Source organism: Ranitomeya variabilis, chromosome 6, assembly GCF_051348905.1.
Source record: "Ranitomeya variabilis isolate aRanVar5 chromosome 6, aRanVar5.hap1, whole genome shotgun sequence".
In the NCBI taxonomy this organism is placed as follows: Eukaryota; Metazoa; Chordata; class Amphibia; order Anura; family Dendrobatidae; genus Ranitomeya; species Ranitomeya variabilis.
In genome coordinates, this window is record NC_135237.1 from 216,588,048 (window position 1) to 216,604,530 (window position 16,483).

The following is a 16,483-nucleotide window of genomic DNA, read 5'->3' on the forward strand; positions in this document are numbered from 1 at the left end:
ACCGGAAGATCAGAAATAAAATCCATAGAAATATGCGTCCAGGGCCTCTCAGGGACCGGCAATGGCAAAAGCAACCCACTAGCACGAGAACAACAAGGCTTGGCTCGCGCACAAGGCCCACAGGACTGCACAAAAGAACGCACATCACGTGATAAAGAAGGCCACCAAAAGGACCTACCAACCAAGTCTCTGGTACCAAAAATACCAGGATGACCAGCCAACACAGAACAGTGAACCTCAGAAATCACTCTACTAGTCCATCTGTCAGGAACAAACAGTTTCCCCACTGGACAACGATCAGCAAAATAAGAGCGTGTGCACTACCAGTTGGGGGTGCAATGGTAGGTTCCCACACCATATAGTATAAAAATGAAGACCTTGCACTCAACTTATAAATGCTCAAGTGAGATATTTTAATGTAGTACTCCACAAAACGTTTCGGTCCAAACATACAGGACCTTCATCAGTTACTACAACCAAAGGTGAGACACCAAAAATAAATACACGAAAATACAAATCATATAAAAAGAAAAAAGAAAATAAATAAAGTATATACAATAGCTCGATAATAGATATGATGTCTCTGAGCAAAAAACAACATGTCATGATATGGACCATAGAGATTTATTTGGACTCAACGTCCTGCTTGAAGAGAGATACCAATAATATCTGGTGCCGATATAGGTGGAAAGTAAGTATGGGGAAAAAAGGGGGGGAAGGTTAAGACCGTACCGTACTGATAGAAAAGTAGTGGATGCACGCTACCAGCGTGTCTCTAGGCACTGGTGTACACAGCGTCTAAGGCGGACAGAAAAGGCGGTGATGACCACAAATACATGTGTAAAATGTGCGCATGCTGACAAAAAGTCAGAGGGGAGGCATACCTGTAGTAGGATATAGGAAGTGACCAGACCTTCTAAAGAGGGGGGTAAATGAGAGCCATTAAGACTTGTACTATTACAATCTACCGCGGCGTACCGCCGCCAGTGAGGTGCATCTCATTAGAGGATATTACCTGGTGTCCGTTGGTATGTTGAAGTGTGCCCAAATCAGACGCGGAATCCCCCGCTCGTCTGTAGTGTGCTATGGGCGTGCGCGCTATAACAAGAAAGAGGGCGTTACTAGTACTGCCTCTCGGCGAATAGGGGTATGGATTGTGTTGGCGGAAATGACGTTATGGGAAGCGTCCGTGCCTGTCAATCAAGGCGCTGCGTGTAACACGCCGGTGTCGCCCTTCCTGTAGAAGCAGCAGGTCCGGACGGAATGAGGCCCGTGTGCTGCCTCAATGCGGTAATAATAGTTCCGCCCTAACGAGGTTACAGCCATGGAAGGGACTATATAGAGGAGAAGTGCATAAAAACAGAAAACACAGAAAAAAGCAGTATCTAGATGATGCGGGTGCGTGAGGCACAGTAGGTGTGGGTGGACCGTGCCAGTGGACCCATATTCATGCGGAGGGGTGACAGCGAAAATGGTGCACACAAAAGGCTTCAGTAGAGGCGGCTCTAGAATGAAGAGAACCATATGTTAGATGAAAGGACACGTAAATCCACCATATCTACACACATCTTCCTAAAATATACCAATTATACATCTGTCCCACGGGTTTTGGACAACGATCAGGTCTGTCAGCCTGAAATTCCTGAAGAACCCGTCGTAAATGAGGGGAAATAGCAGAAAGAACCACCCCTTCTTTCAAAATGCCGACCGGTTCAAGGACCTCAGGAGAATCAGGCAAAAAACTCCTAGAAAGGGCATCAGCCTTAATATTCTTGGAACCCGGAAGATACGAGACCACAAAATCAAAACGGGAAAAAAACAAGGACCATCGAGCCTGTCTAGGATTCAGCCGCTTGGCAGACTCGAGGTAAATCAAATTCTTATGATCGGTCAAGACCACAATACGGTGCTTAGCTCCCTCAAGCCAATGTCGCCACTCCTCAAATGCCCACTTCATAGCCAACAACTCCCGATTGCCGACATCATAATTGCGTTCAGCAGGTGAAAATTTACGGGAAAAGAATGCACACAGTTTCGTCAAGGAACCAACATGATCCCTCTGGGACAAAACGGCCCCTGTGCCAATCTCTGAAGCGTCAATCTCAACCTGAAACGGAAGGGAAACATCCGGTTGGCGCAATACCGGAGCAGAAGTAAATCGACGTTTAAGCTCCTGAAAGGCAGAAACAGCCGCAGAGGACCAATTCGCCACATCAGCGCCTTTTTTCGTCAAATCGTTCAAGGGTTTAACCACGCTGGAAAAGTTAGCAATGAAACGGCGATAAAAATTTGCAAAGCCCAAAAATTTCTGAAGGCTCTTTACGGACGTGGGTTGAATCCAATCATGAATGGCCTGAACCTTAACCGGATCCATCTCAATAGATGAAGGAGAAAAAATAAAACCCAAAAAAGAAACCTTCTGCACCCCAAAGAGACACTTAGACCCCTTCACAAACAAAGCATTGTCACGAAGGATCTGAAATACCATCCTGACCTGTTCCACATGAGACTCCCAATCATCAGAAAAAAATCAAAATATCGTCCAAATATACAATCAAGAATTTATCAATATAAGTCCGGAAGATATCATGCATGAAAGATTGAAAAACAGATGGAGTATTAGTGAGCCCGAACGGCATCACAAGGTATTCAAAATGGCCTTCGGGCGTATTGAACGCAGTTTTCCATTCATCACCCTGCTTAATACGAACAAGATTATACGCCCCCCGAAGGTCAATCTTCGTAAACCAACTAGCCCCCTTAATCCTAGCAAATAAATCGGAAAGCAAAGGTAAAGGGTATTGAAACTTGACCGCGATCTTATTCAAGAGGCGATAATCAATACAGGGTCTCAAGGAGCCATCCTTCTTAGCAACAAAAAAAATCCCGCTCCCATCGGTGAAGAAGATGGCCAAATATGCCCAATCCTGTGGATCACCACGCAGCAGGGAAATGACGATTTTAACCTGCTGAATAGAATCCCCAGAGGATCGAGGTCTCAAAGCAAAAAACAGTTTACAGTTGTTTTTAAAACTCAAAAATTTGGACCTGTCACCAAAAAACAAATCAGGAGTAGGAATCTTCGGCTCTAAAACAGGAGTCTGAACAATATAATCAGAAATTCCCTGTACCCTAGCAGCAAGCTGGTCTACACGAGAAGCTAATTCCTGAACATCCATGCTAACACAAGACTCCTTAGCCACCCAGAGAAAAAGAGGGAAGAAAAGGCAAAGCAAACTGCAGAAAAAAAAATGACTCAACACCTTTCTTCCCTTCTTCTGAGATGCATTTAACTCATAGTGGGCCAGTTGTACTGTTATGATCCAGTGACTTTGGAGCCGCATGAACTTTCTCTGGAGTAGGTGGAAACTGTACTGACCGCAAAACCTGAACTAACACCACAACTAGAAGTAGCCGTGGGGTGTGCCTAACAAACCCTAGACACCTCGACACAGCCGGAGGACTAAATACCCCTATAGATAGAAATAGGAATACTACCTTGCCTCATAGCAGAACCCCAAAGGATAGGCAGCCCCCCCGAATATTGGCTGTGAGTAGGAGAGGAAAGACACATGCAGGCAGAAAACAGGATTCAGCAAAAGAGGCCACTCTAGCTAAATAGGGAAAGATAGGACAGAATACTAAGCGGTCAGTATTAAAACCCTTCCAAAAATATCCACAGCAGATAATACAAAAAGTTCCACAATCTAACTAAAGACATGGAATGTATATCTTCCACTCCAGAGAATCCAACAAGACTGAGAAAATACTGACACAATCTAAGCTGGACAAAAAACACTGAATAGCACAGAATTATTAAGCACACAGCATGTGTGCCACAGAAACAAAACCAGACACTTATCTTTGCTGATTTGGCAGAAGGCAGAAGGAACCAAACCAGGACCAAAACCTCCCAACAACCATGGACAACTGTCAAGGACTAATGAATCCTGCACGCCTAAATACCCCAGTCAGAACCGCTATCAGCAGATACACCTGACCAGGACTGCAACTCAGGGGCAACTGCATTACCACCTACAACCACCGGAGGGAGCCCAAAAGCAGAATTCACAACACATATGCCTTCCAGTTGTCAGATACCCTGCTGGCAGAGTGTGCTGGCCAAAAGAAGAGATGGAAGCTGCAGATGTAAAGACACGAAAGCTCACAATGCATGGCGGTCTCCACCCTAAGTCTAACACACAAAGATTGTATACCAACAGAAAGGAGGGTGGTCGAGGCTTCATAAGCATCCAAGCCACCATCACGGATGAAACAAGGAGTATCCAGGAATACATCAGAAAAATGGCACCAAAACATTAGATACTGAGTGGCAGAGTGGCTTGACGGAAGTCTCTCCTCAGTGCAAGACATATGAAAACCTGCATAGAGTTTGCTATAAAAAAAACACATGAAGGACTCCCAGACTAGGAGAAATAAGATTCTATGGTCTTTTGAGACAAAGATAGACCTTTTTGGTGATAATTCTAAGCGGTATGTATGGAGCAAACCAGGCACTGCTCATCACCTGCCCAATATAATCCCAACAGTGAAACGTGGTGGCAGCATCATGCTATGGTTTTTTTTTCAGATGCAGGGATAGGATGACTGGTTGTCATTGAAAGAAACATGAATGCGGCCAAGTACAGAGATATCCTTGATGAAAACCTCTTCCAGAGTGCTCTGGACCTCAGACTTGGCCAAAGGCTCACCTTCCAACAAGATAATGACCCTACGCACACAGCTAAAATAACAAAGGAGTGGCTTCAGAACAACTCTGTGACCATTTTTGACTGGCCCAGCCTGAGCCGTGACCTAAATCCAATTGAGCATCTCTGGAGAGACCTGAAATTGGCTGTCCACCAACGTTCACCATCCAACCTGATGGAACTGGAGAGAATCTGCAAGGAAGAATGGCAGAGGATCCCCAAATCCAGGTGTGAAAATCTTGTTGCATAATTCCCAAGAAGACTCATGGCTGTACTAGCTCAAAAGGGTGCTTCTACTCAATACTGAGCAAAGGTCAAAGAGTATATACCATGCCTAGATCCATGGCACTTCCAAACATTACATTACATTACAAACATTACATAAATCAAAAAAATTACACGGAAATTTTTATTGATACAATATTAAAAGATTAAACATAAAACCAGTTAGTATGGGGACAGCAATGTGCAAAAAAACAGCCAAAAAAGGTACACAAATTACAATTGAATCATCACCTTTAAGAATGAAGCTGTTATTAGAATTAAAGTGAAGATTAAGTATTTATAAATTTGTGGAGCAATGAAGCTTCCAAAAATTTTTTTTATATAGCATACATAGTAAGGCAGTCAAAACGTAGCAAGCCCCATAACAGTGTTTGCAATATCCTTCTATATATTCCATTGTTAATCTATATAACAGTAACTGACTCCATATGAATCAGCCACAAAAAAATATGAAAAAGTTTTCAATTAGTGCCTAATTATGATGTATGCAGCAAAAAAAATCAATAAGAAGGCATGATAGTAAGGAACAGGGATAGGAAACCTTAAGGATGGAAGTAAAGATAAATAAGTCCTGTACCTTTAAATGACTGTGGCACCCCTGACGCGCGTTTCGCGTTTCAGCTTTTTCCAAGGGAGTGTGCATCACACATGCAGTACAGCGTAAGATGTATTTATATTTATGGGGCTGTCTAATGATACTTTTATTGTTAAGGGCATCATGTAAGTATGTCGTAGAGGGAGAAAAGGGAAGTTTGTAGAAACGAGATCTCCAATTTTTAAGTTCAGAATATTTTCTGTACAATTAAAAAAAAAAACATTACTTCATATCGGAACTAAAATGCATCAAATAAGGAGGGAAACACATAAAAAATGCTGCATACACGCAATAATTAGGAAAAATTATTATTGTACCAGGTAGTGCAGATACCTTCAAAAAATGTGCAAAAAAAAGCAGTGGAAAGAACAGTGCATGAACATGGCCTCAGCATTACATTTTAATTTTTTTTATAGTTTTAATGGAGGAAAGAATTCATTCACATCATTTTTTTAGGAAATGTACTGATCACCATAAATAATCAGACACTGTGTTGTGCAGGTTGTTATGATTAAGGCCATGTGCACACGTTCAGGATTTTTCACGTTTTTTTCACGTTTTTTCGCTATAAAAACGTGATAAAAACGCGAAAGAAACGCTTACATATTCCTCCTATTATTTACAGGGTATTCCGCATTTTTTGTGCAAATGTTGCGATTTTTTCCGCGAAAAAATCGCATCGTGGAAAAAAAAGCAACATGTTCATTAAAAATGCAGAATTGCAGGGATTCCGCACACCTAGGAGTCCATTGATCTGCTTACTTCCCGCACGGGGCTGTGCACACCATGCGGGAAGTAAGCAGATTATGTGCGGTTGGTACCCAGGGTGGAGGAGAGGAGACTCTCCTCCACGGACTGGGCACCATATAATTGGTAAAAAAAAAATAATTAAAATAAAAATAGTCCTATACTCACCCTCTGATGGCCCCCGAAGTGTTCCCGCCTCTCCGGTGCATGCTCTCTCTTCGGTTCCTATAGATGGTGTGGTTCAGGACCTGTGATGACGTCACTGTCTTGTGATTGGTCGCGTGACTGCTCATGTGACTCACGCAACCAATCACAAGCCGCGACGTCATCACAGGTCCTGAACCACACCGGCATCTATAGGAACGGACGGCGCTGAGGAGATCGTCTGGGTGAGTATAACCATTTTTTATTTTTTTTATTATCTTTAAACATTCTATCTTTTACTATAGATGCTGCATAAACAGTATGTTTGACAAGTGTGACCAACTTGTCAGTCAGTTTTCCAAGCGATGCTACAGATCGCTTGGAAAACTTTAGCATTCTGCAAGCTAATTACGCTTGCAGAATGCAAAAAAAACGGGAAAAAAACGCAAAAAAAAATGTGGATTTCTTGCAGAAAATTTCCGGTTTCCTTCAGGAAATTTCTGCAAGAAATCCGGACGTGTGCACATACCCTAAAGCAATTCAAATTTGTCCACATTATTTGCTGATTTGTGATATTTATTTTTTTAAAGGAGGTCACTGGATCTGTATTTACCCTGTGCAGCTATTATCCACTACATACCTTACATGACATCCTTCTGCTCCGTTCTGGCATTTAGTGCTGGGCATCCCCTAAACGGCATTTCTGCTTTTTTGCGTGTTAGTTTTTAATAATGTTTAATAAAAAATGTATTTTATATTTAAATAACTTGGGATCTCTTCTTTGTCCTGTATTAATTGCATATGGGAATTTGTTGCTATATACAGATGTACAGTATCTCTATGCACCAGGATAATCTGCCCGTGAATTCAGAGTCTGCAATGCATCTTCAGATATAGAAAATGTTCACATTCCTTTACTGCAGTCTGTAACTGAAAGCTTTACTGTTGCCTACAATGAAGCAGGTTGTGTTTTGTTCCTAGGGAGATCAGATCACAAAAAAAGGAGAATTGTTTAATTGAATTTAAGCATGTGCAGAGCAGAGAGTTGCCAGTCTTGCTCCTGAGTAGGAGGCGCTATGGAGCAGCAAAGATGCAGAGAGAAGACAACACACAGGGAGAGTGAGTGTAAGTTTGGGCACAGCCCTGACCTGCCAGGACAGCAGGTCTGCCCCTGAAATCGGGACAGTTCTACTAAATTCGGGACTGTTGAAAGCTACCGTATGTTGAAATAAGTGTGTTTATAACTACAATATGCCGCCTTCAGAGATGAAAGTATATAGGAGGTGTTGGTTTGTTTCCCTTTTAGTAATTTTAATCTGCATACAGTCACATGGAATTATTGGGTGGCTATATACAAGATATCACTGGCAGACACAAACAGAAAAGACCCCTGTGCCAGAACCTGTTCAGTGCCTGTGCGGGATGGAGGTTGCTCCAATTCTATGTCAGTCACTGCAAAATATAATCATTTGTTTCACGGTATTGCATTTTCTATCTTTCCCATCTTACAGTGATATTTTTGCACATACACTGAATATACACTCAATCTTGAATCTTTTTTTTTTTAGGCGTTCACTGCTGTGACAGGGCTGAAGAAAAGGCATGCCAATCAGCTTGTAAAATGATTCTCATGTCCAATAAATCAGAACATGACATTGTTGAAGACCTCATTAGAGAGTGTAAAAAGTCCCCTTTACCACAAGATCCGCTCTGGCAGTGCTTCTTGGAGAGTTCTAGGTCGGTCCAAAATGGGGTCACTGTTGCTCATCAACCTTCTACAGGACTTGATGGTGCAAAACTTCATTGCTGCTCAAAAGCAAATTCATCATTATGTAGGTAGGTGTTGCTTCAAAGCAGAATTCTATGCAAATGTATTTTTAATGTGTACAAATATTATTTATCCATCTATGTCTATAGTTACAGTATTCATTTATTTTAGCACTAGATGGCAGCCCGATTCTAAAGAATCGGGAGTCTAGAATCCATATATACTTTATTTATTCAAATGTAAGAATAATACAATTAATAAATAATAGTAAGAAAGAACAAAAAATGGCTGCACTCACCAGCTCTTGACAATTCTTGACAGTACGGCACATTTCTGATTGGTCGCTCGCGGCAGGCGGCAACCAATCAGAAAAGTGCCGCGCACCACGAAGGCATATATCTTTGTCCACCCTGAGCGGGTGTAGGACGCTGGTGACGTCACTTATCTCCGGACATTATCTCCGGACAAAGCCACGGAAGTTGGCACAAATTGCCGGAAGTAGTATTCTAGGCAATTATATATTAGATTTGAATGTTATCAGTGTTTACCTTTGAACGTTTATATTGTATTGTCCTGTCACCAGCCATGTGTACGATTATCGGCCGAAAGCCTCTCTGGAACCAATAATCACCCCATGTAAAGGTATCTTTATAAGTTAAAGATTCAGAATACTATGACTTTTATCATATCCTGAACAGTCAAGTTTTTTATGAACCGTTAAGGTTTTCTGGTTGAAGTAAAAAAAAATTCTGAGTGTTTACAGTTTGAAACCATAAAATGTTGAAAAATTATGTCATTCTTGAGTATATCACTCAATGGTGCTCATAAACGTGTCAAATTTGATCTATAATATACTTTAATATACGTTACTTTAATCTTTAATATACTTAAGAACAGGGCCCCAGACATCACACAGGGGGTCTGAAACACCGCACAGTGGTCCAAAATATCGCTGTGCTCTGCCTGGGGCCCCATATGCTGCCTTGGGCCCCTGTGCTCTGCCTGGGGCCCCTGTGCTCTGCCTGGGGCCCCATGTTCTGCCTGGGGCCCCTGTGCTCTGCCTGGGGCCACTGTGCTCTGCCTGGGGCCCCATATGCTGCCTGGGGCCCCTGTGCTCTGCCTGGGGCCCCATATGCTGCCTGGGGCCCCTGTGCTCTGCCTGGGGCCCCATAGGCTGCCTGGGGCCCCTGTGCTCTGCCTGGGGCCACTGTGCTCTGCCTGGGGCCCCATATGCTGCCTGGGGCCCCTGTGCTCTGCCTGGGGCCCCATATGCTGCCTGGGGCCCCTGTGCTCTGCCTGGGGCCCCATAGGCTGCCTGGGGCCCCTGTGCTCTACCTGGGACCACTGTGCTCTGCCTGGGGCCCCATATGCTGCCTGGGGCCCCTGTGCTCTGCCTGGGGCCCCATGTTCTGCCTGGGGCCACTGTGCTCTGCCTGGGGCCCCATAGGCTGCCTGGGGCCCCTGTGCTCTGCCTGGGACCACTGTGCTCTGCCTGGGGCCCCATATGCTGCCTGGGGCCCCTGTGCTCTGCCTGGGGCCACTGTGCTCTGCCTGGGGCCCCATATGCTGCCTGGGGCCCCTGTGCTCTGCCTGGGGCCCCTGTGCTCTGCCTGGGGCCCCATATGCTGCCTGGGGCCCCTGTGCTCTGCCTGGGGCCCCTGTGCTCTGCCTGGGGCCCCATGTTCTGCCTGGGGCCCCTGTGCTCTGCCTGGGGCCACTGTGCTCTGCCTGGGGCCCCATGTTCTGCCTGGTGCCACTGTGCTCTGTCTGGGGCCCCATAAGCTGCCTGGGGCCCCTGTGCTCTGCCTGGGACCACTGTGCTCTGCCTGGGGCCCCATATGCTGCCTGGGGCCCCTGTGCTCTGCCTGGGGCCACTGTGCTCTGCCTGGGGCCCCATATGCTGCCTGGGGCCACTGTGCTCTGCCTGGGGCCCCATATGCTGCCTGGGGCCCCTGTGCTCTGCCTGGGGCCCCATATGCTGCCTGGGGCCCCTGTGCTCTGCCTGGGGCCCCTGTGCTCTGCCTGGGGCCCCATGTTCTGCCTGGGGCCCCTGTGCTCTGCCTGGGGCCACTGTGCTCTGCCTGGGGCCCCATATGCTGCCTGGGGCCCCTGTGCTCTGCCTGGGGCCCCTGTGCTCTGCCTGGGGCCCCATATGCTGCCTGGGGCCCCTGTGCTCTGCCTGGGGCCCCTGTGCTCTGCCTGGGGCCCCATGTTCTGCCTGGGGCCCCTGTGCTCTGCCTGGGGCCACTGTGCTCTGCCTGGGGCCCCTGTGCTCTGCCTGGGGCCCCTGTGCTCTGCCTGGGGCCCCATATGCTGCCTGGGGCCCCTGTGCTCTGCCTTGGGCCACTGTGCTCTGCCTGGGGCCCCATAGGCTGCCTGGGGCCCCTGTGCTCTGCCTGGGACCACTGTGCTCTGCCTGGGGCCCCATATGCTGCCTGGGGCCACTGTGCTCTGCCTGGGGCCCCATATGCTGCCTGGGGCCCCTGTGCTCTGCCTGGGTGTAGGACACTGGTGACGTCACTTATCTCCGGACATTAGCTCCGGACATTAGCTCCGGACATTATCTCCGGACATTAGCTCCGGACAAAGCAACGGAAGTTGGCACAAATTGCAGGAAGTAGTATTCTAGGCAATTATATATTAGATAATAGATTTATGTTCTTTGTATTTTAAACTGTTGCTAAACTAGTGGGGAAAAAAACTTGCACATTTGTCATTTTTCACTTATCTGCATTACATTATTTCTTTGAAACATCGGCATATATTGAAGTGGAAGAAAAGTTTAACATAGTAACTAAATTCTGAGATAAACTAGCCATACACCTGCAGTAGCTGTTAGACCAGTGGTGTTTCCCAAACTCCAGGGCTCCCAGCCCCCCCCAGGTCAAGTTCTATATGTTTTCAGGATTTCCAAAGTATTGCACAGGTGAGAGAATTCCTGGTACCTTGATGATAATTCCACCACCTTTGCAATTCTAAGGAAATTCTGAAAACATGACCTGTTGGGGGCCGTGAAGCCTGGAGTTTTGGAACACTGTGTGGAGACTTATCCCTCAGAGAACAAAATGGTCCATCTTTTTTAAATTCAAGAGCCCAATTTTAATATACACATGAGATCTTGCCTATATCGACAGGGTCAGTCAACTTTGATTTTATGTGTGTTAGGGCCTTAATGAGGATCTACAGTATTATCGCTATGAACCCCCAAAACCACTTATGTGAGCATGTCACTTTTTGAAGATAAGCCAATCTATACCTTTGCACATCAAGTCTGCTGCTCCATAGCTCAAAAATCCACAGTTTAATCCATATGTAGATTACGCAGAAATGCTTGGGGTGTGTTCAGAGCACCTTCTGTGCTTCTGCTTCCTTATCTCTAATAATCCTTGACTAGTGTGACCTTTTTCTGCTTAACTGATAGCTCACTCGATGTGAGGAAGTTTCCAGTAACAGGTAGTAGAGTTGGAGTCGTGGTGGCTCAGGAAATGCTGTGATTATGCCCAAAAAACTTCTCATTTCCATTTGTATTAAAACAAGCATTTTTCAGTAATGAATTTTTGGATATTATAAATAAAGTTCTAGATTGGCATATCTTTCAAACAGCTATATGACCACTAGTGATCGGCGAGCACTAAAATGCTCGGGTGCTCGTTGCTTGGGTCGAACAACTTGTAATACTCGGGTACTCGGACAGAACAATGAGCCCAATGTAAATCTATGGGAGGCCCGAGCATTCTTACCACAATATCCCCCCGGGGTCCTTTTAACCACTTAATCCCATATGACGTACTATCCCATCGAAGGTGACCTGGGACTTAATTCCCAGTGACGGGATAGTACATCATAGTGGATCGGCTGCGCTCACGGGGGGAGCGCGGCTGATCGCTGCCGGTTGTCAGCTGACTATCGCAGCTGACATCGAGCACTATGTGCTAGGAGCGGTCATGGACCGCCCCTGGCACATTAACACCCGGCACACTGGGATCAAAGATGATCGGTGTTCCGGCGGTACAGGGAAGCATTGCGCAGGGAGGGGGCTCCCTGCGTGCTTCCCTGAGACCCTCGGAGCAACGCGATGTGATTGCGTTGCTCCGAGGGTCTCCTACCTCCTCCTCCCTGCAGGCCCCGGATCCAATATGGCTGCGGGGCTGCTTCCAGGTCCTGCAGGGAGGTGGCTTGCAATCGCCTGCTCAGAGCAAGCACTTGCAAGCGTCCCTGCACTGCATGTCAGATCGCTGATCTGACACAGTGCACTGCAAAGTGTCAGATCAGCGATCTGATCCTAAAACATGATGCCCCCCCTGGGGCAATGTTATAAAGTTAAAAAAAATATATTCACATATGTAAAAAGAAAAAATAATAATAATCCTAAATAAAGGAAAAAAATATATATTGTTCTCATAAATAAATGTTTTTATCTAAAAAAAAAAAAACAAACAATAAAAGTACACATATTTAGTATCACCGCGTCCGTAACGACCCGACCTACAAAACGGTCCCGCTAGTTAACTCCTTCAGTGAACACCGTAAAAAAAGAGGCAAAAAACAACGCTTTGTTATCATACCGCCGAATAAAAAGTGGAATAACACGTGATCAAAAATACGGATATATATAACCATGGTGCCACTGAAAACGTCATCTTGTCCCGCAAAAAACGGGCCGCCGTACAGCATCATCAGCGAAAAAATAAAAAAGTTATAGTCCTCAGAATAAAGCGATGCAAAAATAATTATTTCTCTATAAAATAGTTTTTATCGTATAAAAGCGCCAAGACATAAAAAATAAGATGTCGCTGTAATCGTTCTGACCTGAAGAATAAAACTGCTTTATCAATTTTACCAAACGTGGAACAGTATAAACGCCCCCCCCCCAAAAAAAAAGAAATTCATGAAAAGCTGGTTTTTGGTCTTTCTGCCTCACAAAAATCAGAATTAAAAAAAAAGTGCCCGAAAATGGTACCAATAGAAACAACAACTCGTCCTGCAAAAATCAAGACCTCACATGTCTCTGTGGACCAAAATATGGAAAAATTATAGCTCTCAAAATGTGGAGACGCAAAAACTATTTTTTGCAATAAAATGCGTCTTTTAGTGTGTGACAGCTGCCAATCATAAAAATCCGCTAAAAAACCCGCTATAAAAGTAAATCAAACCCCCCCTTCATCACCCCCTTAGTTGGGGAGAAATATTAAAATTAAAAAAATGTATTTATTTCCATTTTCCCATTAGGGTTAGGGTTGTGGCTAGGGTTAGGGCTAGGGTTGGGGCTAGGGTTATGGCTAAGGTTAGGGTTAGGGTTGGGGCTAGGGTTAGGGCTAGGGTTAGGGTTGGGGCTAGGGTTAGAGTTAGGGTTGGGGCTAGGGTTAGAGTTAGGGTTGGGGCTAGGGTTAGGGTTGGGGCTAGGGTTGGGGCTAGGGTTAGGGTTGGGGCTAGGGCTAGGGTTGGGGCTAGGGTTAGGGTTGGGGCTAAGGTTAGGGCTGTGGCTAGGGTTAGGGCTGGGGCTAGGTTTAGGGTTGGGGCTAGGGTGGGGGTTAGGGCTATAGTTAGGGTTGGGACTAAAGTTAGGGTTAGGATCGGGGCTAAAGTTAGGGTTTGGATTACATTTACGGTTGGGATTAGGGTTAGGGGTGTGGTTAGGGTTACGGTTAGGATTAGGGTTAGGGATGTGTTGGAGTTAGGGGTGTGGGTAGGGTTGGGATTAGGGTTAGGGGTGTGTTGGGTTAGGGGTGTGTTGGGTTTAGGGGTGTGTTTGGGATTAGGGTTGTCTTTTGGATTAGGGTTAGGGGCATGTTCAGGTTAGGGGTGTGGTTAGTGCTATGGTTAGAGTTGAGATTAGGGTAAGGGGTGTGTTTGGGTTAGGGTTTCAGTTAGAATTGGGGGTTTCCACTGTTTAGGCACATCAAGGGCTCTCCAAACGCGGCATGGCGTCCGATTCCAATTCCAGCCAATTCTGCGTTGAATAAGTAAAACAGTGCTCCTTACCTTCCGAGCTCTCCTGTGTGCCCAAACAGGGGTTTACCCCAATATATGGGGTATCAGCGTACTCAGGACAAATTGGACAACAAGTTTTGGGGTCCAATTTCTTTTGTTATCCTTGGGAAAATAAAACTTTGGGGGCTAAAAAAACATTTTTGTGGGAATTTTTATTTTTTTCATTTTCACATCTCTGCGTTATAAACTGTAGTGAAACACTTGGGGGTTCAAAGTTCTCACAACACATCTAGATAAGTTCTTTAGGGGGTCTACTTTCCAAAATGGTGTCACTTGTCGGGGGTTTCAATGTTTAGGCACATCAGGGGCTCTCCAAACGCGACATAGTGTCCCATCTCAATTCCAGTCAATTTTGCATTGAAAAGTCAAACGGCGCTCCTTCCCTTCCGAGCTGTGCCATGCGCCCAAACAGGGGTTTACCCCCACATATGGGGTATCTTTGTACTCAGGACAAATTGCACAACAACATTTGGGGTCCAATTTCTTCTCTTACCTTTGGGAAAATAAAAACTGTGGGGCGAAAAGATTGTGAAAAAATGATTTTTTATTTTTATGGCTCTGCATTATAAACTTCTGTGAAGCACTTGGTCGGTCAAAGTGCTCACCACACATCTAGATAAGTTCCGTAGGGGATCTACTTTACAAAATAGTGTCTAGTGTGGGGGTTTCAATGTTTAGGCACATTAGGGGCTCTCCAAATGCAACATGGTGTCCCATCTCAATTCCAGTCAATTTTGCATTGAAAAGTCAAACAGCACTCCTTCCCTTCCGAGCTCTGCCATGCGCCCAAACAGTGGTTTACCCCCACATATGGGGTATCGGCATACTCAGGACAAATTGTGCAACAACTTTTGGGGTCCATTTTCTCCTGTTACCCTTGGTAAAATAAAACAAATTGGAGCTGAAGTAAATTTTTTGTGAAAAAAAGGTAAATGTTCATTTTTTTTAAACCAAAAATTCCTGTGAAACACCTGAAGGGTTAATAAACTTCTTGAATGTGGTGTTGAGCACCTTGAGGGGTGTAGTTTTTAGAATGGTGTCACACTTGGTTATTTTCTATCACATAGACCCCTCAAAATGACTTCAAATGTGATGTGGTCCCTAAAAAAACAATGGTGTTGTAAAAATGAGAAATTGCCAACTTTTAACCCTTATAACTCCCTAAAAAAAAAAATTGTGGTTCCAAAATTGTGCTGATGTAAAATAAACATGTGGAAATGTTACTTATTAAGTATTTTGTGTGACGTATCTCTGTGATTTAAGGGCATAAAAATTCAAAGTTTGAAAATTGTGAAATTTTCAATATTTTCGCCAAATTTCTGTTTTTTTCATAAATAAACGCAGGTAATATCAAATGAATTTTACCACTATTATGAAGTACAATATGTCACGAGAAAACAGTGTCAGAATAATCAGGATCCGTTGAAACGTTCCAGAGTTATAACCTCATAAAGGGATAGTGGTCAGAATTGTAAAAAATGGCCCGATCATTAATTTGCAAACCACCCTTGGGGCTTAAGGGGTTAAAGTCTATAAACATCTGAAAATGATGGAAACACTGCTAAAATGACAGGGGAACATCATGGGGATTGCCTCTGGAAGCTTTCCTGACTCCTAGGTCACAGCTGTAAACAATGTTGTCAGAGTTTCACGACATTTTTACAGGCGCACCAAAAAACATACAAAACCGAAACCCAAATGGATTTTGCTGGGAAACATGTTAAGTAACATACTTTCAAAGGTAATGGCTTGTATATAAGGCAAAATAATTAACCCCAAACCACTTGGGCTATGTTCACACGCAGTGTTTTTGATGCATTTTTCAAATTTAGTATTGCTTTCAACCAATACAAATGCATTCAGTGGGTAACATTTAACAACCCTAGCTGGCCATGTGTTGTGTGACACATAAGCAGACACATCTTGTTTCATTTATGAAGGAGGGACTCTTAAAGTCACAGAGCCTATTTTTAGAGGGGCATCAGGCAGCATTAATCTTCTTAAAGGGCCAGTAAACAGTGGGCCTCCTATGCTGTTATTGCCTATGCAGTGAGTGGCTGGGCTGCCAAAAATTAGGACGTACCCCAATACTCCTTTCATGAGACGTACAGGAGGGCCTCCTGAAAAAATGTTTCATTGAATGCAAGAACTGGCCTGCCCCAAAGTTACATGCACCCAATAACAGTTTCAGCAGATGTACTTAAGGGCCTGATGACAAAATTGTTCCCATTAGAAGAAAGTGTG

The 16,483-nt window shown here is 44.7% G+C and overlaps 1 protein-coding gene across 6 annotated transcripts in view; it reads left to right on the forward strand.

Annotated features, from left to right (window-relative positions):
* Nucleotides 1-16,483, forward strand: part of RECK (reversion inducing cysteine rich protein with kazal motifs) — a 1,181,658-nt gene that overhangs the window by 686,446 nt on the left and 478,729 nt on the right. For all 6 annotated transcript variants that reach the window (XM_077269439.1, XM_077269433.1, XM_077269437.1 and 3 more), the window contains one exon: nt 8,049-8,316. In XM_077269439.1, the coding sequence (XP_077125554.1) occupies nt 8,049-8,316 (268 nt within the window). The remainder of the gene's footprint in view (nt 1-8,048; nt 8,317-16,483) is intronic.